The sequence below is a fragment of the Choristoneura fumiferana genome, chromosome 8 (genome assembly GCF_025370935.1).
Source record: "Choristoneura fumiferana chromosome 8, NRCan_CFum_1, whole genome shotgun sequence".
NCBI classification, from domain to species: Eukaryota; Metazoa; Arthropoda; class Insecta; order Lepidoptera; family Tortricidae; genus Choristoneura; species Choristoneura fumiferana.
Window position 1 is genome coordinate 5,597,179 of NC_133479.1, and position 26,756 is coordinate 5,623,934.

Consider the following 26,756-nt stretch of genomic DNA (forward strand, 5'->3'; position numbering starts at 1 on the left):
AAAAAAAAAAAGTACTCACACTTTTGATTGAGACCACTGTTTTTTTGAGTAGGCAGAGGTGGTTTTGAAGTATTTGAATTATTAAAAGTAACCCAGCGGCAGTGTTGCTCATAAATAAAAACTAAAAAGGACCATCAAAAACTTTCTCTACTAAAATTAACATTAAACAGAGTCATACTTTGCATGCTCTTGCTAACATAGATTAATTTATAAATGCTCTATTCATTAACTAACCCCGTTTTTGGTGGTAACCAAATTAGGAAAATGAAGTTACTCAAATATTTGGCACCAAAGAAAATGGAACGTAAGAAAATCACACTTACGAGTTACGCGTGTTCTGGAAATAGTGAGAGGCAAATTTGAAACGTAGAAAGAATCGTACATACATTACAAGTAGTGTCTTACATTTAAGGTAGCCCACTAAACGTAAATCGTGATTGGTGCGGTTGGTACGGGTGTTATTTGTTGCTCCCAACTTATAAAATAATTATAGGAACTATAGAAATACAGTCCATCAAACTCCTGTGTGAAGAAACGACTTATCTTCGCTTCATTCGCTTTCGGTGTGGAGGGACAGTATAAATCAAGAATGAAGTTTATTCGGATAAGACCAGCTATTAAATAAACTCATTTCGATGACATGTAGTGAAGCTTATGCTCTAATTTAAGGCGTGGCTTTTTCTTACGTTTTAAAAGGCACTGCGGTTTAGCTCTGCATTATTTTTGCCTAAACACACGTAGCTCGCTAAGTGTTGACTTTATCCAATAGAACCTGCGTAACGACCTAACCTGAGCATCCACAAAAAGTGCCATTAGCATTAGCACCCTAAGCATAAACTGGTAACACTCAAACTGAATAAATTCAGTTTTCAGGAGGCGTTAAATGTATAGGGATTTGTGCGATTGAACACCACAATCCAAACATTCTGATTTTAATCATCTCACATAACTAGTGATGTGCCGAAGGAAACTTTCCAAAATTGCGGAATTTTTCATGTAGGAAAATTTCGGAAACTGCTCACAATTTTGTACGGGGATTGAAATATTCCATTATTCTTGTGGAAATTTCCAGAAATTTCCGAGAACTTTTTCAACTTTTTGGAAACTTTCCGTAACTTACACATCTACACAAAACACAGCCCTTCGACTATGACCGTTGATTAACGTAATCTTAGTCCGTCGCTATATCACATTTGACTTGGACTTGCCAAATTATCTACTCGCCGCCTGTAAGTGTAATAAATTTAGAAGTCGTCCGGATGTTCCATGTTGGCGATTAGGTTCCTCTTCTCTTCTTTGCCAGGTTTAGCATCCATTAATGTTGGCCGTATCGTCGTCCTTGGTTCGAAACATGGCTGAAACAATAAAAAACAAAGTTATTAATTAAGTTACTATTATAAGAATAATTTTTGGATAAATATTCAACCTTTTTGTGGCGTTTTTTCGTCATTACCGTTTCAGCAAGTATTGCTCAGACCATGATGCTCAAGGTTAAATCTTTATGAAAACTACTCGTAAGTCGTAGGGGCCGCCAGGTACACTCGGAATTCCGTAAATATTCGTACATCACACACATACGTTTATTTCAATTCTGTAACGCACAGGCCACTATGCGGAATTCCGAATCAGAGAAAACTTCGGACGGAAAACTACTGCAGCTGCTGCTTCGGGCAGTTCTGTATCGCATGCCAACTAGGATCCACATAATATCAGCGTCGAGTCATTCGTGGGGTGACGAATGCTACTTTCATAACAAACGTATTTAGATACTTAGTTATTGGAACAATTGCTTATGTTAGCTATGAAATAAAAAATGTTTCATATTCTTATTCTACTGTTTGTAAGTATGTGGTAGGTCCACAGATTTGTATGGTTTTACTGCGTTCGGAATTTTGAATGAATTCCGAGTGTATGTGGCCGCCCTAAAAACAATACCGACGATAAATCTAGCGTGATCTATTTATACGACTTGTCCTTCGGTTTAGCTAATATTTAAACGTGGGATGCTAATGAAGTTTTTAACCGAGCGATCAAAACGCTCGAATATGCATAATTTATTTGACATTCTTAAACCGTAATGACATTTAGTAACGGAATTTTGGTTTCAGAAACTAGCTATATTACAGAAGCAGTAGGTACACAATCCCCATCAGATATTTCGGAGCGGCGAAGGTGGCCAAAAATATCGGAACATGCATGCACTCTATTATTAAGGTCTTAAAAGTCCATGTTTTGATATTTTTGATCACTTGGCCGCTCCGAAATATCTGATGACGAATGTACCTACATATATTAGGTACTTTATTTACAATAATGAGGGTTTTCACTCACAGAGGCGAAATATCGCTAGATGTCGTTGGTATCGTGAGGTCCGTTTGACGTTTGACGTTTGCTTCCGACGGTTAACGGACCTGATACTAACGCCATCTAGCGATATTTCGCCTCTGTGAAAACCCTCATTTGACATCACCAATCAGTCTATGTACTTTTTTTATAACTGTCATAACTCTACTTCCCTTTAGTTTTTTTGGCTATTAAGCTGTGTTGCCAACACAATTGATTTATTTATTTATTTCAAAGCAATTAAAAATCTAAATTTGCAGTTACTTGAAACTTAATCTGGTTCTGTGGTGCATCTTGGAGTTATCGTTGTCAAATATTCTATTACATTACCAAGCTACCTCTAGCCCTTGCAGTTAACAAGAATACGACTAACTGACAAATTCTTACTCTATCTTAATCAAATCATACACACTACACGTAAGACCATGTAACACAAATCCTCTCCATTGCAAGTTATCTACAATTTACGAACAAATTTGTTAGTATGCGTGCTCTCATGCGCGAAGCCAATTGATCAAAAGGTGAACCTGTCAACGACGATCAGCTATTCGTCGCCAAATGCCTGCTCGAGTCTATTTACCTGTGTGAAAATAACTCTTAAAGGGCGCTGCAAATTTAACATCAAGCAATTTGCGAAGCTAGTGCTTGTTAAGTAGATAATCATATTTTTTGTGCTGATAATTTAATTTAATCTGACAGAGTGTAGAAGTGACATTGTCAAGTGAGCTGATGTACCGAATTGGTTTTTAGTGTTATAAGGTCCCTAGTGCCTAGGGAAATTCTGTATGCTCTTATGCCCGCTCTACATGCCGATTAAAAGTCAGCCTGTATCTTATGATGTTACTTTCTGATTGTTGTATACTTTCTGAATAAAAACAAATCGTTATTTTTTTCTGTATTTTGTTCAAGATCTAACTGCGAAATAGCCTCAATGTTAATTTTGTTCACGAAATATTGACTTCAAATGATAAAATGACCCGAACTTATAAACGTCTATCATGCGTATCTTCATAAATCGATATCAGTTGCAGTAAACTTGCACGCCCATGCCTTTATCGTTATAACTTATCATCATTAACTAACAAGAAAATGAAAGGAAATATTGACTTTTGAACATGCCATTCTTAATCTTCATAAAATCGTAAGTAATCACAACCAAGACTTTTTCTATGCAGTGAAACGGCACAGTTACCACACAATAGGTACATTCTCAAGAAGACAAAACGATTGTTAATGTGAACAATAAATAATTACAAACATATAGAATTGAGCACTAATTATTATTAACCCAATTATCCAATGCTAGATTTGTACTATTTCACTTCTCATACTCTAAAAGTAGGTCAATATAGCCTTACGAGGCGGGAGTAAAGTGAGTACTTTAGTCCCCAGGGATTAAAAGTAATTAATTTACTTCGAGTGATTTAGATAAACTCAAACAGCCAGTACTTGCTTAGTTTTTGGCATAAAATAAGATTGTGTGTGGACCATTTTCATTACGAAAGTAATGATGATGAGTCTACGTGGTCTTAGTTCTATGCTTTTTCTTTTTTTTCCAGTTTGTGTATGGACCATTTCGTCGATGCGATTTTGTTATATCTGTGTCTGGTTGGAAAAAAATACGTAACGCGAAAACTTTTAAATTGTTGTAGAGCGTAAAACATAAACGATTAAAATAAATTGATTATTCTCACAACGTCGTCAACTGATAGTGAAAATTATGATGTCGAGCAAAGAGCAAAAGACATAATTGATAATCTTTTGCCGCCGAAATTTAGAAAGATTTATTTAAAAACCTATGAAAGTTTTATGGACTGGCCGAAAGAGAAACGCATTAATTCTTTCACAGAAATTACTATAAGTGAAAGGCTAACCACCTCGGGTATATATTGGCTTATTTTAGTCCCTCGATAAAAAATATACTATTTATCGCATGTGTTAATACGTATTTTTGAGCTCTAGGTACATATTTTTTTGCATGCTACTATACCTAGGTACTGAGATTTCTTTATCGTCCCCCACGCTCTAAAATGTATTTAATAACTACAATACTGTTGTACACTATTCTATATGTCAAAATTATTTATTGATCCTCATAGTGTTACCTAATCTATTATGAGTCAATCCATTAATTAATGCAAAATACACTCATGTAGTGTATTAAATTAAAACTAGACACTTGTAATTGTATGTTTATTAATTTAGATCGGATAATCGTTTACATGTTTCGGATCCAAGAAGATCTTGCGTCGTGTTTTGCATTAATTAAGTACTTATAACCTGATGAATATTATGATGCTGATGAAAATAATAACAAATAGCTGGCAAACACTCACAGTTTCGCAGATGTTCATGTTGCAACAGTTCTCGATTGTGATTTCGCACTGGTCCGGGCGCGCTGTTAGTGGCGTCACGTTTTTGTTGACGATTATGCGCTTCTTTATCCTGAAACAAGACATGGTCATGAAAGGATTTAAACAACAACCATAAAGTCCTTCGTACATGCGATGCTATGCGAATCTTCGATGCCCAAAGGTTTTAGTCTCTAAACGACTACCGCAATACGAATTCGTAAGGCTTGTACTGGTGTAACGGAGGCCCTCTTACCGGAAGCGGAGCGGAGTTGAAGAGTTCCTCCGCGGAGGCAATGTTTAACTGAGGCGGAGAAGAAATTGGAAGTGGACATTTTTTAATTCATGAATTATAAAAGTCAGAGAAAGTAAACAAATTATTATTTCAAACATATAAGTGCATATTTAGCACATTTTTTAGTAGGACTGAAAATCAAAACTAACTTAGGGACAAATTAGGTATAAGGAAACAATGGGTATTAAAGATCGGCATTGATGTACATAGGTATGTACGTATAAGTACCTCTATTGTTATCAACATTTACGACGCGACAGCTGCGATGTCATGTTAACTAAATATAAGGAGGTAGGTAGCTTTTCTTTTTTTCATGTAGGTAAAATTATAAACACCAAAACATAGGTAGGTACTTGTGAATATTTGAGTAGAAATTATGCAAAGACACAATGCCACAATGATGACAAATTTTTCGAACGAGCAAGTTACTTTTTTTTCTTCATAGTTTGTAATTTTTGGAAAGAACAAGGAACAGAAAAAACTTTGTAAATTACTCGAGTGAAAAATTAAATGTAATGGTAGAAACAATAGGAAATGAACAAAACACAAGGGCACTCCCAATTATTATGTAGGTAGCTGAACACACAAACGAACGCATTAATGGAAAAGGAAGTTTTAGCGTAAATGGATAAAAAAAAAAACAAAAAAATACCTATGAATTCGTTTGTGCTTCCAAATTATCGTATCCATTAAAGATACGGAAGTTACTTGAGCTGCTACGGTTCCACAGTTGACACCTGAATTGCAGGTAAAGTTTTATGAAGGCGAAATCACTTTTACTTCAATTTCGCAACGGTATGTATCGAAATAATGGGTTCGTTGACCTCACAGATTTAAACGTTCAATGTACCTAACCTAATCTGTGAGGTCGGCGCTAATTTCCTTCGTCACTGTTTTGCGTGCATACACCATGCCTTCGAGACGAGACACGAACGAATAAGGTTTTGTAAGAAAATAATAAGTACGCAGGCACAGGGCACCTACCGACTGCCTGTTATTGGACTGTGATAGGATTAGAATGGGATTGAAAGGTAGGTCTCTTCACATATATTTTGACGTAACTACCTACTACACAACAACAACAAGTTTAGTAGGTACCTACCTCGCTTTCGAATCTCTTCACGGCCAATTAAAAACTATTGAAGAGCAAAGACACCAGCAATTGAACTAGTAATGTTATGTCATTCAGTCTTTTGTTTGCGTCCCAGTTCATGCTAAGCGTCTTTCCCAGAAATTACACGGTTGGAATTTGCAACTGTCACTTTACATCTTGCGGCTGACTTCAGCGACTTGACTATCTCCTTAGAAAATTGCAACGGGTGGTATTTTTTTTAATTGTCATCATTTTCTGTGACATTTGATTGGCCTTGGATTGGCTTCCAAATAATTCTATTGTGGATTGAAAACTTCATATTAAACAATTTTTTAAAAGTATTAAGTGCCTTGCTACTTTTCTCAACTAATCTACCCAATCGAATTGAGGCAAAATCGTGAAAATTTAACGCGGAGTAGAAAAGTGATAGCCTGAATGTAAAAATGATTAAACAAACTGTTATTTTCTTACCTTGGCCGCTTCTTCAGATGCAGGATCTTGGTGATCAGCACAGCACAGACGAGACACATCAGGCCACAGAGGATCCCCAGCACCATCAAGATAGGGTCCCTGACGGGGTCCCAGCCATCGTTGCAAGGAGTGTCAACAAAGTCGTCGCTGGCACTGAGCAGTTCTGATGTTTCCACTGATGCGAACTTCGTAGCCGTCTTGGGTTTGGTGCAGCTGTAAGAAACGCGTGAACTTAGTTTAAGTTACAGTTACAAATTACAGTCTTATTGTTTTGACATGAAAATAATTCGAAGGAATATCTGAAAATGCCAACTTTAATGGTTTAATTTAACCACTATTTATAAAACTTTATTATGAACCAGCTGTTCATTTGTGAAAAAATCGTCTCACAAGCATGCAATTTTCAGATAAAGATTTTGTGTTTATCCAGGTTAAAAAAATACAGACATTGGAACATAGAACCTCCTCCTTTTTCGAAGTCGGTTAAAAACATGTGTGTAAAATTTTATCCAAATCTGATGAGCCGTTTTTGCGTAACAGTAATAAATATCCAAACTTTTGCATTTGTAATATTAGTACTTAAGCATAAGTACGATGAAAAAAAAATACTGAAATAGAATATAAATTAGGGTCTTGCAATATTAACAAATACGTACTAAGACAAACTAAACCACGCGCATATTTTCGTCGACGTTATAACCATTGAATAATGACAATTAAGTATATTGGCAAACCCCTTGGCTCTTATTTAGAATTGAAGTAAAGGACTAAATCACTCACTTGCAGGGTTCAGTCACAACAGAAACAACGTGAGTAGTGGTGTCCACGACAGGGTTGTAGGTTTCACATCGCTTGCCTGTGTAATCCCCAACGCAAGCGCATACAGCCTTGTGGGAATCATCTATCGAGCACACACCGTTGTTTAGGCAGTGGCCGTCACACATGTTGGTTTCACAACGAGCCCCATTGAAGCCTTTTTGACACCTGTGAAAAAAATATTCTTTAAGAAAATGCTTGAAGAAGCGGAGGAAAGATGCTGACCAAACAAGATTATTTAAAACTAGCCGTAACCACAGAATCCTATATCCGTAACCGTGACTTCGTACGCTTGAAGTTAGCTCTATCGCAGTTTTTTTGTTTATTTGTTCATTAGATTAAACAATTTACATTATTTTTTTGGTGTTCTTTGGAAGCCGATTATGAATACTTATTCTGTCAAATTCTAAAAGTATTCGTGGTATAGTTTGAGTAAAAGAGCACTTTACCTGCAGGTGGGTTGACCATTAGCTTCCAGAGAGCAGTCTCCTTGAAAGCAGAAGTTCTGACAAACAGAGATTTCACATCGTTCCCCGATATATCCTTGGGAGCACGTGCAAGCCAGCTTCCCATCAACCTTGACACCATGCAGACAGAACAAGCCCACGTCTTTCGGGATCGTGAACGAATTGTTGATGGCTGAGGTGTTTTGTGAGAGACTGACCAAGTTGCTGCAGTCGTTCACTCCTTCAGTTTGGTCTGCCACTTGGTAGTTAGCAACAATTCCAAACGGTACTTTGTTTGAGAAGCCTATCAATTCTTTTGGTTCAGCATTTTGGAGAGCCTTTTTCGGCAATTTCCATACTGACTTATATCCCCAATCTACCCAGTACACGCTGTCCTTTGATACAGTTAGAGCATTCGGTTGATGAAAAGTACCGACATGTAAGGTCTTTCGGCTAGCTTGTGTTCCGTCCAGGTCTGAGCTCTCGATAGAATAGTGGATGCCTTCTTTATCATCGGCCCAGTAAAGCTTCTTCGTCTGTTGGTCCACAGCTATACTAACAGGCATAAAAATATTATCACCTATAACGGTTCGCCGGTCTGAACCGTCGAAACGTGCTCGCTCAATCGTGGGCTTGGTTATGTTTGTGTTGGTCCAATAGATGTATCCTCTGCAACTGTCTACGGCGATGGCTCTTGGAATTTCGTTGTCCATTTTAATGAGCAAATTACCGTAGACGTCGTTTTTAGAGCCTGGTTTGAGGGAGATCCAGTAGATGCTTCTTTCGTTGGTGTCGGTCCAGAATAGTAAGCTTTCAACTGGATCGAAAGCGATGCCTTGAATGTTTTCGTAAGACCTTCTTCGGACTAAAGGTTGGTACTTCTTGTTGGCTAGATGGTAACTGAAAATGGAGGCGTTGTCGTTCTGTTTGTCAACGAAGAGAAGCATGTTGTGTACGGCGTCGTACGCCAGAGCGGTGAGGTCCCGGAACCGCACGCCTTCATTGCCGGTTTTATTTGAACTGCTGTAGAATTCTAGTTGGTCCCCCGTAGTGATGGCGATATCTGTAACAAAATAAGGTATACGTTAATCCTTACATTCTTACATACTCAGTAGATTATTAATGTTGGCTGAATATTTTTGTTTTTAATTATTCTTCCTTAATGTGAAAGTGAGTTATGTTTGTTACGTAAATTTAGGTCTAGGTCTACTCCGATTTCGATGAAATTTGGTATAGACATAGTTTTGGACCCTGAGAAGGTCATACAATAGTTTGTAAGTTCCCGCGGGTGCGCAAAAACGAATTCTTCGTAGATGATATTGCGGCCAAGAGCTATTTTGTATGAATATAGTTTAAGATCCTGAAAAGGACATAGGATCATTTTTATCCCGGAAAAATGAAAATATCCCATGACCGCGCGATAAACGAATTCTTCGCAGACGAAGTCGTGGGCAACAGCTAGCCACAGAAAACAAGACATGAGTACACAATAATAACACATACAATACAATATCATCCAAGGAAGAAGGTTCTCATAAGAGGATATTATTGTCATGTGTATTACGATTAATTTATTTATCTCAATAACTAAAAAGGAAGTACAAAATATTTACTAAACCTACACAAACAGCTCTGCCAAACTGCTTGGCATTTCATTTATACCTAAATACCTAATTTTAAAAATAAATACGGAATTCAGGTGATTGAATTGAGGTTGATATTGTTTCCATTCTATCCCACGATCCTCTACCTGAGGGGCCATAGGTCAAGCCACTAGGCTAGTGATTTACTAGCTTATTGAAGAATATTGTTTTTTTGCTAAAAAATGTATCTAACAATTACATGCACGCGTGAGCTATTACAAGTTTAAAAGCAGCTTGTGCATTGGCGGCAGGTTTAACGCAAAAAATCAAACTAATAGTATTGCAAGTGCCAATGGCTTTAAATATTTGGCATCCGGGAGTCGTCCCGTGACCAGCGCAAGGTGATAGTGGAGGTTAGTCACATCTTACGTAACCTATTGCGGTATGAAGCATCTCCTAGGTATCTTATATAAAAATATATTTGATCTGTGTTATCTGAACAACGTAAAACGTACTTTAACGTAGAGTCGAATTGTGCTTGATTTAGGTTCTTATGTGAATGAAAAATAGTAGGTACCTAACCAGTAACCACCAAAGCTGATTATTGATTTGAGTACTTTACACACCATATCTATACGTCTATCGTTAGATTTAAGGTCTCTCTAACCCAAATAAAAGTACTCTGTGCTCTAACCTTACACCGTACATACTGAAGACCGTAATATCAACGTGTCAGGCAAAATAGTAGATTTTTGCACCAAGCGGAAAGTTATTTACTACTAAGCACGAGGGCAATATAAATTACTTAATGCGAGTTGCATAATCTGCTTTTCTTTCAACAATTACAGGAATAGTACACGAAAAAAAAACTCATGCTAAACAATTAATAGGAAGTTATTGTATGAAACTGTTCGTACGCACTTTTTAGGCACCATTTTAGTCTATATACAGTGCAGGGGTGCTCTATGGCACAAGAAAAATAACTGTCTTATCAGTCTTGTCGATTCATGACACACGTTTTATTCGCTCACGTCTCTTATTTAACTGCATAAAATGCAATAACTGCATAATAATGATTAAATATTAAACATGCATATAAATTAGTGTCGCAGACACTCGTCACAGGTGTAACACGTGTAACAAACGAGTAGGTAAGACAGTAAAAAACAGCAGGGCTACTCCGAAACTCGAAACTCGTAGTTCGTGTCGTGCGGTCCCTCTGACACTTATACTATTTAATACGAGAGCGAGAGGGACCGCACGACACGAACTTCGAGTTTCGAGTTTCGGAGTAGCCCTGCTGGCCATGTGCGAGTAGAACTCTGACGGTTCCCGGTCTCTCTAAACCATATGCCTACCTAACTTTTTTTTGCATACCAACACAGATTTAGTAGATCAATGGTGCTGTGGCCCACAGCATTGATTTCCAACAGCATTAAAAGTCAAAAACTGTTGAAAATCCTTTCTTCTCCTTTTCTTTCTTTTCTTGTTTTTATCTTTTTTTAACCTTTTTTTTAACAATAAATAGTAAAAACAAACAAACAATATCAATGTCATTTTTCGACCATTTTCATTCATTTGTTTTGCACCTGTCTGGTTACCATTTCAATTTTTATTTCCAGTAAAAGCGACACGGTAATTAGACTGGTGCACACATGAATGAGAATTTAGGCCAAGGGGGCTACTTATAGAGGCTTGGCGCGCCACAGGTTGAGTATAACTGCTTTTATTCTTTGGAGGTTCTCGATCTTAAACAGCGCATTGTCCAGGCATTGGTAACATAAAAGTCAATGCCTCGTGTAGGTATAAAAGAAGTCGGACCATGGCCAAATTGTTAATCACGATCGCGGCAAGTCAGGTGAAATTCGAAAATCGAAGTTCGTATCGTACCGTCCCTCACTCTCGTATAAATAGGTATAAATACTTAATTATGTAAGCGTCAACGGGACGGCGAGATACAAAGTTCGCATTTTGCACTTCGTAGCTTGCAGCTTAATAATAAAGAGCGGCTGCAAATTAATTGAGAAGACAACTATGTTGCTAAATCATAGGATCTTAAGATCTTCTTACATGTTGGGCCAACATTGGCCAACATGAGAGACGTTTCATTACATATCGTGCAATGGCGCCATTTCATGAATTGGCTAAGGGACATCCGCCATATCGTTCAAAACTCAACGTTTAACTTTTTACCTAGTAGGCAGATCATGGAGTTCCTAGAAGAATTTCGTGATCTGGCGGATTTTACGATCAACCGCCGACATGGACACGGTGAATCAAAAAAGTTTGTGTAGAAAACAATGTAGCAAGTATGTATGAGTCCTCAGACTTAAAACACGACGGCGAGTATTTATTGAGAGAAATAAATCAATTAAGATTGTACCTAAGGAAAGGAGTGAAATCCAATTGGAAAAACTTCGAATTAGATCCGATTGGAAAACTGCGCGTGACACTGTAGTTACCAACTGGCTACCAAAGTATGCAAAATGTGCAAAATTATTACACTCGTTAACATTTTACGAGTAAAGTCAAGGTATTATTAAGTGTAAAAAGTACAAGACCGTTTCGTCTTTGAAAGCAACACAGAAATGAGAATTATTTAATGATTGTGACACGTTCTTGTAAAGAGAATGACGACTGTGTATAGCTATGACGTTCACGATAGCAAATGTAAACAAAATACGCATGAAACAATTTACTTAATGATAAATATTTTGTAAATAAACTTGGTCACAAAATTCACTAACAGAATTTAATTGTTTCTTTATTCTTAACATTAGGTACTGTATAAATTTGCAACGATACCAATAAGTTAATTTCCTAACTTCGGTTTACTGTTACAAAGGAAGGAAACAAGATTTGAAGTTAGTAAATATTCATAAATTTATTGATTTAGTAAATGACTAACAATGGGAGGAGTAACAATGGATTTTCAGTGAGTTCTGTAAATCAAAATGAGGAATTGACATTTATATATAAAATATGTTCGCCGAAATAAAAACATATCTACGAGCATTTAAGTCGCATACTTTGATAGTCTTCAATTAATTTAAATCTCTGATTTTTTTTGACTAGATAGAACTGTCAGATAAAACCAAGCTAAAACCAAGGATGAACAACACAAGTTTTAGTGAAACAAAATGATTACTACTACATTCGTTAAAACAATACACTTTTTAGGGTTCCGGAGCCAAAATGGCAAAAACGGAACCTTTATATTTCGCCATGTCTGTCTGTGTCCGTCCGTCCGCGGCTTTGCTCAGGGACTATCAATGTTAAAAAGCTGTAATTTTGCACGGATATAAAAACCATGCCGACAAAATGGTACAATAAAAAAAAAATTTTTACGGTACCTCCCATAGATGTAAAGTGGGGGTGATTTTTTTTTCTCATCCAACCCTATAGTGTGGGGTATCTTTGGATAGTTCTTTTAAAACCATTAGGGGTTTGCTAAGACGATTTTTCGATTCAATGTTTTTTTTTCGAAATATTCAACTTTAAAGTGCAAATTTTCATTAAAATCGAGCGTCCCCCCCCCCTCTAAAATCTAAACCGGTGGGTAGAAAAATTTGAAAATATTCAAGATGGTAAGTAAGTATATCAAACTTTCAAGGAAAACTATAACGACTAAGTTTGCTTGAGAATTATTAGTAGTTTTACTCTTAAATAGCAGCCTAAGGTATAAAATATACCTACCTATTTAAACTTGGAAGATTCCGTATAAAATACGAAATCCTTAGAAAGATATTACTCAATTTTTTCGTAATGGCTACGGAACCCTATTTTGGGCGTGTCCGACACGCTCTTGGCCGGTTTTTTTTTGTTGACTGTAGGTACGTACTAAATTCGTATTATCATGTAATCTACTTAATGTAAGATGTTAGTACATAACATTATACCTACCTAATTCTCGAGTCGATCCGACCACTGAAAGACGTAATTTGACTTAATGTACTTAAATCCTTTTTAGTTTGCCAAAAATTCACTGAGTTGTTTGGACTTTTTGTCAAGTAAATACCTACCTAATTAACATAATGCACGCAAGTGATTAAACAAAAAATGCGGAATCGGAGCAAGAAATACCCACTTGGTACCCGCCATCCGGATGTATACGTCACGATAATATAGTAACCGGATCGTATGACAGTACAGACCAATCAGCCACTCTGTAACCTTCGCGAGTTTGACTGGTCAAGTTCAAGTTAACTCTGAGAAATAATAACATGTCTACGAGAGCGAGCCTTAGCTTAGGTAATAAAGTAGAGCAAGAATAATAAAAAGTTGTCAATCAAGTGATGAACAGCACAAGTGATAATATGCAGTGATATGGTCAAGTTCCGGGATTTCTAAAACCTCCCGTGGGATTTTTTTTATTTTTGCATCGGGCCTTCATTACGTTACAAAAAAAATATTCTTTCCAAAGTTAGGTTCCAAATTTAATGACTCAAACCCTAACAGAGGGGATTTCGAGATTCTATCTCAAAAGGGATGATAATATTTCCAGGCCGCCTTTTAACTTTAGCTATACCAAAATGCGAACTCAGCTCTGTTAATACCCAAACTTCAACCAAATATTCAGAAAATAAGTATCTACGCATGTAAGTACCTACAGGACCTGCAAGACTTGACAGGGTACGTGAATTAACACACACAAACAATAGGTTTTTAGAACGGTGAAATAATGTCGAGTAGGTATGTTTTAAGTAAGTAATTAAGTATTGTAATATGAAAAGTTGCCTTACGTACTTGTGTAGGTAAACAGTTGGACGTCTGTCAGGGTCGAAAGAGTCAAAACGCACACAAGCATGTCCTGTATATGTATATAAGAAAAAATAATGATTAATCAAATAATTAACAATGTTACATCTGCTAGTAACGACGGACATAAAGACTTAGACGTGGGTGACCAGCTTTGTTATTTTTGATATAATTTCAATATTTTTAAAATTCTTTACTCAGAACAATTTGTACTTTATAAAGTACATTCGTCCGTTATCCTTAGTGTCAATTTGTTCTTTATAAAGTACACGAGGACTCACGCATGAGGCTAGAGAGATACGCTCTAGGTAGATAGATGGGAAGTTTAAATAATAAAATAGGTTCTGATTGCATAATATGCAATTTCATACTCCATAAGCAATATTTTTATTTTACAAAAATGTGCCACACAGCTTGCGTTAAATAGTAGTAAGTAGGTTATTTTGAGGATTGTGGTTTGAAATACGGAAAAAACCATTAATTGTCGAGTTGGTAAATAAGTAAAAGTTATATTTTTTGCTAGTTTGTTAAGTCGAGGCTGCTCGACCTGTACCCTTAGTGTAAGTTTTCGGTTACAAAATACGTCTCGATCGCGTTCGCGTTAAAATCTCAATTTATATGGAAACACGAAGAGCGACTCTAGCGGATCGATTGCATGTCGTGTTTCCATAAAAATTGAGATTTTAACGCGAACGCGATCGAAAAGTATTTTGTAACCGAAAACTTACACTAAGAGCACTGATGCTGCTCAAGTAGGTCCGCTACTTTAGACGTGCTGAGAACTGAGTGGACGATGATAACAATCTACTTATATCAAGAGGGTCCTTATATTGTTTCTATCCATGAATTTAAATAAAAAGAAATAGGTACCTATAGGTAGTTTATTTTGCTTGAGACATGGTAAAATTGGTCTTATATAGAGCTAATGTGCGGCGACATAACCTTTTTTATTTGTTTTTAGCTAAAATAAATAGACCTACTTGTACGTAACGTATGTTGTATAACTTAATATTTTCAAACCAAGGTTATACTGATCATTAGTAAAATAAAAGTTATAAATAATAAAGATAAATATTAATTATTATTGATGTGTTAAAGAAAACTCGAAAAAAAATTAAAAAGAAAAAGACTAGTCTAGTACTCTAGAACTCCATTAGGACTCATTCAAAATTATGACCAGCTTGAAAATTCCTAGTTGAGTCCTGACTGTTGACATCAAAAATTAGTTAGCATAATTAGCTTAAGTTACTTAACGTAACTTAGCACTTTTAGTTGTTTTAAGGCAATCAAGTTTTTTAAAGTGGGTATAGCTTGAGTATCATAGAGGTACTTTAAAAAGAGGTTTCGAATTCCCACGGACTAGGTATAGTACCTATTTATACTCACATAGTTGCAAAATGCGGGCACAAGCTAATATTTACACAAAGCGGATTTTACTTAAGTAATTAAATATCTTGTCTATTCTGTATCGATAAGACATCGATTAGGTAGCTATGTTTCTGATAGTAGGTATGTACATAGTTGATATTGACCAAGTACTTGATAATAAACTTCAGGAAGTAAAATAAGATAGATAAGATGTGACACTGAAAGATCTGTTGATTAAAATTGAGTTTTAATCCAACGACTTAGAAGATTTATTAATTTTTACCACAGCAATCAAGTTTGTTACAATGTCATTAATTGCCACTTGGCCGTAACATTGATTTCCAAGGCTTTCATTTTACGACTTGAAACACATGTGTAAAAGTTCAAGGTTTAAAGTACCTAAAGAAAAAATAAAGTTTCTGGAAAAAAAATATTTTGGTGTAATTGTTTTGCTAACTGTACTGGCCTTATCACCTAAACTCTATATCCGTTCCAAATTTCAAATTAGTCTCATTACTAAAAGTGGGTGCAATTTGTCTTGCAAGATGACTCTTATGTGTCCTCATGCACTTTATAAAGAACAAATTAACATAACACAAAAATAATATTAATAAGTTAAGTATGTCTGCACAGAACTTCCACCTTTGCTCTTGTAGAAATAAATAAAAATCGGGACATTACTTAGAGCCAGTAGTTAGGTAGACAGATACCTGGATTAACGAAACTTGGGATACTTTTATTCCGAAAAATTCTTCGTACAGAAAATCGCACGTAACAGCTAGTATTTTGCACAAACAATAGTAGACCACAATATTTATTGTACTTCTAGCCTCCATCTTAATCATTAAGGCGCATTAAGGTAATGGAAATTGTCTCTACATCAATCTGAGCTGAGTGATGTACAATAACCTCGTAAAGCCTAGCGTTTTTAATTTAAGACTGTACGTTAAATTAGTGATGTGCCAACTCTACGTTAAATTAGTGATGAGCCAACTCGGGAAAAACAAAACTCGATTTAACTCGAGTTAAAATACACGTAACTCGATTTAACTCGAGTTAAAATACACGTAACTCGGGTTGAACTCGAGTTACGTAACTCGAGTTAACTGGATGAAACAATGAGATTTTTCAATGTTTTAATTAAATTTATTCCCTCACATTCGCACTAATAGTTTTAAAAAAAATGGAGCGGACAAACAAATGATATTAAAGATTAAAGTAAAAAAGGAAATTATTGTTTAAGATCGAATCATTTATTTATATATTTTTGACTCGAGTTGGTGAGAATTCAACTCGAGTTGATTCGAGTTAAGCCCAACTCGAGTTAACTCGAGTTAGTAACTCGAGTCGACCATCACTACGTTAAATCAAATGTCAACTTTTCTTGATTTTTTATTTCAAATCTTATATTTCAAGCGAGTCTTTCCTGAGCTGTCCAGTAGACTGGTCAGCTGCAAAAAGTATTAAAATACGAAAATAATAGTAAATATGATTCTACATTTTAATCTACTATAACTTTGTATAAGACTATCTTTAGCAGACCGCAGAAATCAAAGTCTAAGATTGACTTGAAGTCGATTTGATTTATGGTTTAGCGGAGTCGTGACGACGTGAAAAGCTTTAAGGTATATTTTATTGCTGCATTGAACTCGTGACATACCGGGGAACTTTTGCCCAGCAAATGTAGACCAGGTATCTTTCAAGAACTTATTTACAAGAATCAATTATTTTTTTCCAAGATCATTCATACAATCGTATCTTGATGCCCAATTAGTATTTTTAGTCCAGTCTAGTTAGTGGACCTGACTATGCATTCAAGCTAGAGTCTGTGGGGTCCAATCCGCTCATGGGCAAACGCACATGGGTACGAAGGTTATGATTTTTTGTTATAGAGTTGAGGATGTTGATATGTTATTATGATACATAATAGTGCATGTTTATATACCCTGCGTGCGGGAACTGCTCAATAAACATAAAACTACATTGTGTTTCAGACTAATTCATAGAGCAATTAACTAATTAAGTAATGTAAGACCTATATACGTTTCGGCTTATTTTGAACTACGTATTTCAGTACCAAGTATGCAAGGTTGATTTGACTGATTATCCCGTACCTAAAGGTTTTTCATTTTCTTCAGAATTTACGACTCAAAATCAAGTCACACCTTTGACGCAGTATACTTTCAACATCGCCCAATGTATAGAAGAAACATTATTTTGTCAACCACAACTGACAAATCATAGGGATGTTCAGTTGATTCAACTTAATCGCCTTCAGGAATATTCTCGTTAAATTTTAAAACACCTTGTATATTGGTATCAGCTACTAGTAGCCAGTGCGAAATTAAAACTTCGTATCTTGCCGTCCCGCTGACGCTAATATTACTTGATACGAGAGTGAGAGGAACGGTACGATACGAACTTCTATTTTCGATTTTCGTAGTAGCCCCCCTCGGCGGTAGTTCTTAGATATAGACGGGAAATTCAAGTCGCCATGTTTGCCACCCCATCACTACCACATGCCTTGTTTATGAATGTAATGATTTCATTTTAATATGTAGCTTGTCACGTAGCTCAATTTTATTATTGTCTTGACTATCGTAATGCTACTCAATATTAATCGCTTTGACCTCTAAAATCACAGCTTTCAATCTGGTCGAGATGATATAGCGTATTACGCAATATTTTTTAAATGAACTAAGTAGTCATCATTCATAATTATTATTATCGTAGGTACATAATTATTCCGTTATAACCTGCAATAAATAATACATATAATTGTTATTCTTACTTCAAATTCACTACGAATGACAACATTTAGTAGTTTTAACACATGTAAGTATTGGTTATAAATAACTAAATATCCAATAACATATACCTACAGGGACATAATTTGTTCCATAGTTTATTTACAACTTATGCATCACAATATACAACCAATTAAAGGTACACACTAGTAAAAAACTGTATCGTTTTAATTAGAAGTACCTGGGCAACCGAGCTTCGCTCGGCTTGAAACTTTTAATTAAAAGTATTAGGTATGTTGTGGACCAAGTGATAAATCGGGCCAATATGAAATAGCAATTTGATAAAAACTCTTCAATTAATTAAATTACCCGGGCATTATACATAATGTCTATATTGGGCAGAGTAATAAAAAAAGAACATGTTTGATTACTATTATATTTACGTAAAATTTATTCGTTTTATAGATTCATTTTCATTACCTATGAAATACGGTATTTGACTGTTTTGTATATGTTTTATAAATTTAAACTACACAATGCCTGTTATCGAATAGAGAAATATTTTTTAAGCTACCTTTACAAATAACAAAGTTAAAAAGGTTTGAAATTCAAGATTAGATAGAGAAAGACATACTGGCATTTGACGTCACACGCCAGTACCGCCATACTTTCTGCATAGAGAAAAGCGTTTGAGAAAGAGACAGGTATATAGATTTTTCAAAAAATCACTATAAATCTAGTTTTCAACCGATTTAAGTTTTCTCTTCGCTAAACACTGTCTGTATATCTATATTTTAATAATAATATTAAGATATGGCAAATTCAGGAGTTGTCAAATACCGTATTAAATATGTGAAAAAATCTGTAAAGTAATTTGTCTATAATGGTAGAATTCTATTCTGGGACTCGCCGGCCGCTCCCGCGGCACGCTCGCTTCGCTTACTCGGCTCGTGCTTGTTTTGGTCACAGGTGAACCTAACACGCTCCTCCTCGCTGCGCTCGTGGTCGCACCAAAACTTTCCGATTCAATTAATCATACTTCGGTTGCCTAAATATCATTTGTAATCAAATTGCCCATCAATCATAGACCAGACAATGTGATAAATAATGAAGTTTAGGAATAATTCATCACTTGGCCCAGTATAGCTTGTCATTATTCATAATGCCCTTATTAATCACTTGGTCCGTAACGGATATTACTGGGCAATGTTTATACGCGCACCATAGGTATCCTTATTTAAAACGAAGCCGGATATCGTATTGCTTCGTGGATAATTAATCAGTCTAGAAATTGGTATTTAAATTTGCTTTCTGAATATTTTTAAATAAAATAACTATAATGCAAAATGGATGCAAGTGGCCAGTTGTTGGTCACTGTGTGGCTTTCTAAGGGGGAGGCCATTGTTCAGCAGTGAACGTCTTTTGGCTGATGATGATGATGGATTGTTATTTGTTATTGTACTAATTGTTTTAATTATTATTTCCTACGTCAAATTAAATCTATTTCTCCCAGGCTCGGCGTTGATGAAAAGGATCTTAAAAGTTTTAATTTTTTAAATTTTTTTTTGACCGATATTAGATTCTACGAATTTTTCCAAACACTGAAAAGTAGCGATTCACAGTAGCAATACAATTCCACAGAAGGTGGCAGCCATGTATAAGTATGTCGGTATGTACCTAAATAAAAAAAGTAAAAAATTGACCCACTTTTTTCGCCAAAATCTGCCCGCTCATCCCGATTTAATCAATCTGTCTTTAATGTACCTATCATCTCAAGTAAATACATACCTATCTATGTGCATATACGTTCTTTTGGCGTACGTGACCCGAGGCATGTATGCCGTGAAAAAACTTTCGGTGTCACGTTACAATAGCTTTGACAGCGAATTCTCTACGGGCCCAATTACAGCGAATTATTAGCTATTGTTGCGAATCACGTCTATGCTTGTGTAAGTGAAACTATAGTCCGGGTTTTCCATTTCTTTAACCAAAATGAACTCGTTTTTAAACAAATTCTTTAGTGATAATAAAACTTTAGAAACATTCAGTCAAAATTGGAAGCAAACATTTCTTAATATCTATACCTGAGGTAAACGTACGGTACTTGTCACTGTTCCAACAGTTGGCATTTTTAATCTTATGTCATTAGCAATAGAGATGTCAGCAGGGTGTCGTCTATTGGGCATAAGCGTGACGAGCATTCGGACGTTTACCTGACATATACCCTGGTTTATTGGATAAAGCTTCGTGAGAATTTGAAGTTAAGTTTAACTGGAACGTTTTAAAGTTTTTACTTTTAAATCTAAAATGCCGACGCACTGTAGTTCACCTAATTATTTAAATACTATTACGCATTACTACTGGGTTTACGGGGCAATTACGAAAGAACAATTAAACGCGGCCTCTTCGCATTGCTTTGTATTCAAATTGTTTTCAACAATGAAATCAACGTCTGCCTCGGCGTTCTAGAAAATTCCAATCGGACTGTCATTGACAAGAAAGAAGATCCATAAAAGGTGTTTCCGCTTAACAGAGAGATCTGAGGCCGTATTGACTAATGCACGGGCTCTGGCGATCACATTCACTATCCCTTTTTAACCTCATTCTAAACATCGCATCAGAAAATAGTAAAAAAAACTCGCGTCTATAATCTCATTACTGCTAAACGTACCTTTCTACAGATAGGGCTGTCAGAAGAAAAATGTAAAAGTCCTGAGAAAAGCCTAATTCTCTTCAAAAATCCTGAGGACTTGTCGTTATTTCCGATTTTTTTCTCCAACGCAATCATCATCATCATCATCTCAGCCTATTATACGTCCCACTGCAGCCACTGCAGGGCGCGGCCTCCTCTCAGAATGACGATTAAACATATTATCATAAATACTACACTTAAATAACTGCTAATCCTTGTCCCGCGACGATCTAATAAGAAAAATAAGAGAAGATCTAAAAAAAAACTTCTTTCTTTTATGGGAAATTCTAAAAATCCTGAAATCTCACGACAAATCCTAAGATATGGTAACCCTACCCTATATTACAAATTTACAAAAGAACTTTACGACGAAGGAAAACATCGTGTTGAAATCTGCACAAACCTGAAGTTTCCAATACGCACAGGGCCCGCGTGGAACTGCAGTCCACGCCCAGCCGTGGGACTTATAATAGGCCGAGATGGATCCTAACCATGTTAAGCCACTTAATTTAAACAAGCCGTTTCTCTACTCTCGAAAACGTGGCTACAATCAGTAACTCTATGTCTCTCCAATTAAATATTTCGATGTTATCGTTCTGAACTTTATAATTATCTCCTTGAACTTGAATCACGTCACGTAACATTCCATCCTATGGGTTATCTTAAGGGGGTTTCTGTAAACATAACATCAAGTTTATGGTTTTAAAAACAATCTTCCATTGGTCCCATAACGTTTATCTAAACAAAAATAATGATAATGCGGAGTTACATAACAATAACACTTGTTTTCTTGGCAATTCTAGAAATTTATGGTTATCCATGGTATATTTAAATTTATCTAACGAAAAATAAAGATAATAATGAACTTAAAGATCACTTGTATTTATGGCAATTTCGTAAACATAACCTATACGTAAATTTACCTTTTCTGTACCTAATTGAGTATTTAGCAACGGTGTTACTTTGAAAATACAAACTGAAATATAGATGCACAGAAAAACCAGAAAAATAAGACCAACACTGGGAATCGAACCCAGGTCCTCGGTATTCCGTACCGCGTGCTATACCGCTACACCACTGTTGGTCAACGGCACAGACACGAATTTCTCCTATGCACCACATATCTCAGCTTGTTTGTTTCTTATTTAGCCACTTAAGCAGTGACGCGGTGTTACTTTTCTACTGAAGTTTACTTTAACATTAATCTCAGTAAGCGACACCTCATCATCATTAAAGTGATTTTTACGGTCAAGCGTCATCACCACCCAAAGGACAAGTTTAATGTTCAGAGATCGAACTTAGATCTCTGACAATTGCTGCTATCATGCGACTTGATAGCGGCCGCTTTCTAGAAGCCAGTGAGTACTTAAGTATCTTAGTCATTATAACACCGTGTATCTGTTATAAATCAATATAAAAGAAATGATAAAAATCATGAATTAGTCACGAACTGTACCTATATTAGTTTTTTAAAAATGTCACTATCTTATAGCAGGTGATGTCAACGTGATTTCTCTTCCACTGAAAAATATGACAAGTATTGAGCATTTTCGTAGTGGTAAATGCTAAGTTGTTTTTTGTTACAAGCTTTTATTTAATTGTAATGTTCGTATGTAACCGAAATTTCATTTATGTTTAACATTACACCGAAGACAAGTTTTAAAGTTGCAAAATATCTATACGTACATAAAGAAAGTTATTTTATTAGAAATTTAAATTTAGCAAACTATCCAAACATGTCGAATGCTGACTAGATATATGTATATGCCTCATTAGTTATTTCACAGCTTGAATTATTAATATGTAATTCATAATAACATTTATAATACATATCTTTCCCATCGTCCGTATTTCCAGATATAGATACGACCCCGGGCTCTTCAGGGCTATAGTGAATAGGCTGTTACTGAACCAGTGAGATACGCCTTTGGCCTCATCTACACCTTTCATCAGGTAAGATAAGGATCAATCGCGGGTCACTTTTATGTAAACAAGAACATTATTTTTCATTTACTTACGGAAAATTCCCAACTTGAATTTAGTGAACAAAAAACTTGCTTTAAATTCTCTTGAAAGTTTGTCGAAACTTTCTAGAGCTTTTTTGCATTTTTGAGAACATTTCATAAATTCTACATTGATGTGTATTTTGCATTTGTGTGCCATTTATAAGTAGAAATATCTTGAGCGATCAAAAATAACAATATTTGAATGTATATGGTTGAAGAGAACATTTAATGATTTCAGACATTCTGGACTTTGGAAATGAAACATGATTGACGAACAAAACAACTACTCCTTTCATGGGCTGAGGTACCTATTTACTGGAAGCCCACCCGTGACGAAATTCCTCAGCGAGATATTATATTCAGATATTTAATTTGCATTCCTTCCAGTAATTTTACTTGATGTTTGTTTTGCTGATACTTGTCAGTTGCTGATAAAAGATTCGAGCCCCTAAGTTCTGTGTTTTATTTTGTATAAAGCCAGGCTCATATTTTGTTTTTTACAAACATGGTCTGATTGTGAGATCAGGTTTTTGCTAAGATGCGAAATCGAAGTTGAAATGTAATATTGTTATTTATACACCTACATAGCTGCATTGTTTTAAGATGCCTTTGCACTTTGAAAGAAATAATATACTTAATGGCAATGTGATTCATGACCATGTTGGAACGGAGATTTTGCTTCAGAAACTCTTATTCAGTCCTAAATCTAGAAGTAAAAGTTCGGTAAAAATACAGGCGTTAATAAACGGCGAAATTCCTCCAGAAGAGGATGGTAGGGCAGTTTGATTTGCGCTCAGCTTGCGGGGACGTACTGCCGTGCCCAGAGATAATGTATTTAGGTATACTGTTTGGGCTCTCGTTTACTTTCATTCACACGAAATGACAGGTTTAGAAAGAAATGAGAGATTAGAGGTGTAAACGTTTGCTAAACCGTGGGACAGAGAACTAGCCTACTTTTTATTCTTCCACGGAGTCATTGCCCATATTTTTTTACCAAAAACTTATTTAAAACATGAGAAAAATATCTTAAATTAGGTACATCGTCTACCTTGTTTATTACTAAAATTTAATTACATCATTTTAGAACCTACTATGTAAGGTAGATGTCCCAGTGCTGGTCACTGTTCCAGTTGTTGCATCCCAGTTGATGTGTTCTGTTGATATTATTTATCGTAGTCTGTTGCTCTCTTATTTAATCAATTCACATTACAGTACAGGTGATGTCAACTATTGGGCGTTAGAACGTGAAACACTTTGATCTTGTCTGTCGACATTAGGTAACTAAAATATTCTGTTAGATCAATTTTGTGTTCGACATGCCAAAACGTGGGCTGTGAACTACGAAGTTTAATTATTCATCAATCAGTGGGAAAATTCTAGTTAATTTCATACTTGTCGTTATCTTTTAGATAATTTAATCACTGCAGAAAATACGTTACAAATTTAGCGTGATAAGATTTAACATTTTTGGAAACCAAACATGTAAGATATCTTGTCTACGTGACATACTCAACCGAACCAATACCTACTCTTTTAGTTATGATAATTTTGAACTAAAAATAAAAAAGCACGTGTTGACAAGCGTGAAAATGTCAAACATAAAATTGCGACTTCATTTGATTCCACATAACATTAGACAAAAATATATACAAATAAATAGAGTTTCCTCCTTTAAGGACGTTCATTATATACTAGTTTGCCACTGTCATATTAAGAACTAATCAGAGAGTGTTAGGAATAGCTCACAGTCGGGAATGACCCGACAAGCTTTGTCACCATCTCGTCTCGGCCTATATACGTCTAGGGCACATGCGGCATGTGCCATGTGACATGCCTACTCTTACAATGAGAGAGCTTGAGCCGTACCTAGTTCTCACGTAGTCCCAGTTCCTATTTAACAATGGGAACTTCACAAATACAATTGAATTTCTTCGCAAGTTCATTATAATAATTTTGCACGTATGTGCGTTCCTAAAAATTCAAGAGATGCGAGCTCGGCTCGAACCCACGAGCCACTGCTTGAGAGGCCATATGGTAAAACCACTAGGCTACCGCTGACTACAGCTTTCTGTAGTTATTGTACCAATTCATCACGGTTATACAATTACGAGAGCCTGAAGATAATGTTATATGGAGTGAAGTTTAGGCAAGTCGTTTTAATACATCAATTCCACAAACGTCAAAATGTAAAGTGCAGGGCAAGAGACAGACAAGCATAAAATCAACGCGTTATACTCGTAACAGGAACGTTGTATACCTAATTACTAGGTGTTAATTGAATAACTGAAAACTTCAGACACCTTAACAGCCTTCTTTTATTTTAAGGCCGTTTGTTGCATTTATTTTCAAATACTTACCTTAATTATTTCTAAAAATATTCGTAACTGTCATCTAAAAATTATGAGTGTGGAGTTAGAAAAAGCAATAGAATTACTGACTTAGCAAAACTTGTAATTCTATTTAATTTCTAACTCTACACTCATAATTTGTACTTGACAGTTATAAGCTTCGCTGATATAGAAAAAATGAAATTTAACCTCTCGTAGGTATGGTCAAACACAGATATGTGCCAGATTTAAGGCTGTCGTTCTGTTTTTATTTTAATCTGTAGAATTTCTATTCTTTGAAACAAATGAGAATCGAGTGCGGTTTTTTTCTGACATACGAGGTTAAATTATGTAAATAGTATGCAATCTCGCTAAAACATTAACGCTGCATTCGTAACTTTTAAACTAGACAGTATAGTGTAAACTACTTTCAGGTTTTTGGTTATTTAATGAGCACCTTGTACCTACTTATATATAACTAATTGACTGATTCCAGCGTTGGTTGAGTATATGTGTGACTTATAACTTACTAGCTTTTACCCGCGGCTTCGCTCGCGTTAACCATTAACATTTCAAAGAAGCAAGCAATCAAGCAAGCAAGCCAGCAAGCATGCAAGTGAGCATGTAAGCAAGCATGCAAGCAAACATGCATTCAAAGCTGCATTCTAGCATGCAAGAAAGCATGCAAGTGAGCATGTAAGGAAGCATGTAATTATGCAAGGAGTAGTGCAAGCAAGCATGCATTCGAGCATGCATTCAAGCATGCAAGCAAGCATTAAATTTTGCAAGAAATGGTGCTAGTAGTAAGCATGCATTCAAGCCTGCATTCAAGCTGTGATTCAAGCATGCAAGCAAGCATGCATTAAATCATGCAAGCAAGCGTGGAAGCAATCGTGTAAGCTAGCATGTGATTATGCAAGAAATGGTGCAGCAAGCAAGCAAGCATGCTTTTTACACATTATTAAGTCAGCTCAGTCAGCTCCGCGGTTAGAATACAAAAACAAACTTTTGGTCATCCCTTGGGAATGGCAATTTTTTTCGGGATAAAAAATATCCTATTATTTATTCTGGACCTCTAGTATGACGTATGCAAAATTTCATAGGAATCGGTGCAGTAGTTACGGCGTGAAAGCGTTACAAACAAACAAACAAACAAACTCACTTTTCCCTTTATAATAGTATATAAGGAAAGGATGTGGAAGTGGAGGACTTGTATGTATAAATATGTATCGTACCTACATACGTAGCTATCTTGCACGTGTGGTAGCGGAGTATCAAGATAAAAGTTTGTAGTTCAGTTCAGATCAGTTATTTCCATGTACGTATTTTGGTGCATGAAAATGTTGAATAAACAAGTAGTGGCTAACTTTAAAAATAGGTCAGTGTATTCGTTTTTTGGCGGAATATAAATTCTATAACGGGCTACCTGAGCTCGGTCAATGCCCTGCGGAATCTACACT

General features: G+C 35.9%; 1 protein-coding gene and 1 long non-coding RNA gene across 4 annotated transcripts in view; one reads left to right on the forward strand and one right to left on the reverse strand.

The window, feature by feature from the left end:
* Positions 1–2: 2 nt before the first annotated feature.
* Positions 3–26,756, reverse strand: part of cue (Low-density lipoprotein receptor repeat domain-containing protein cueball) — a 35,693-nt gene continuing 8,939 nt past the window's right edge. Inside the window, exons 2-7 of one of the 3 annotated variants that reach the window (XM_074090797.1) lie at positions 7,819–8,878; positions 7,334–7,537; positions 6,554–6,766; positions 4,680–4,788; positions 2,871–2,923; positions 1,267–1,355 (exon numbers count right to left, since the gene is read on the reverse strand). In XM_074090797.1, the coding sequence (XP_073946898.1) occupies positions 2,888–2,923; positions 4,680–4,788; positions 6,554–6,766; positions 7,334–7,537; positions 7,819–8,878 (1,622 nt within the window). In that variant the 3' untranslated portion in view covers positions 1,267–1,355; positions 2,871–2,887. Of the gene's footprint in view, positions 1,356–2,870; positions 2,924–4,679; positions 4,789–5,641; positions 5,727–6,553; positions 6,767–7,333; positions 7,538–7,818; positions 8,879–26,756 lie in introns of those variants that run through there. The other 2 variants (XM_074090796.1, XM_074090798.1) reach the window with 2 other exon arrangements.
* On the forward strand, positions 22,376–23,378 carry LOC141430000 (uncharacterized). The gene is made up of 3 exons (XR_012451592.1): positions 22,376–22,521; positions 22,821–22,916; positions 23,208–23,378. It is a non-coding gene; the product is annotated as an uncharacterized lncRNA (long non-coding RNA).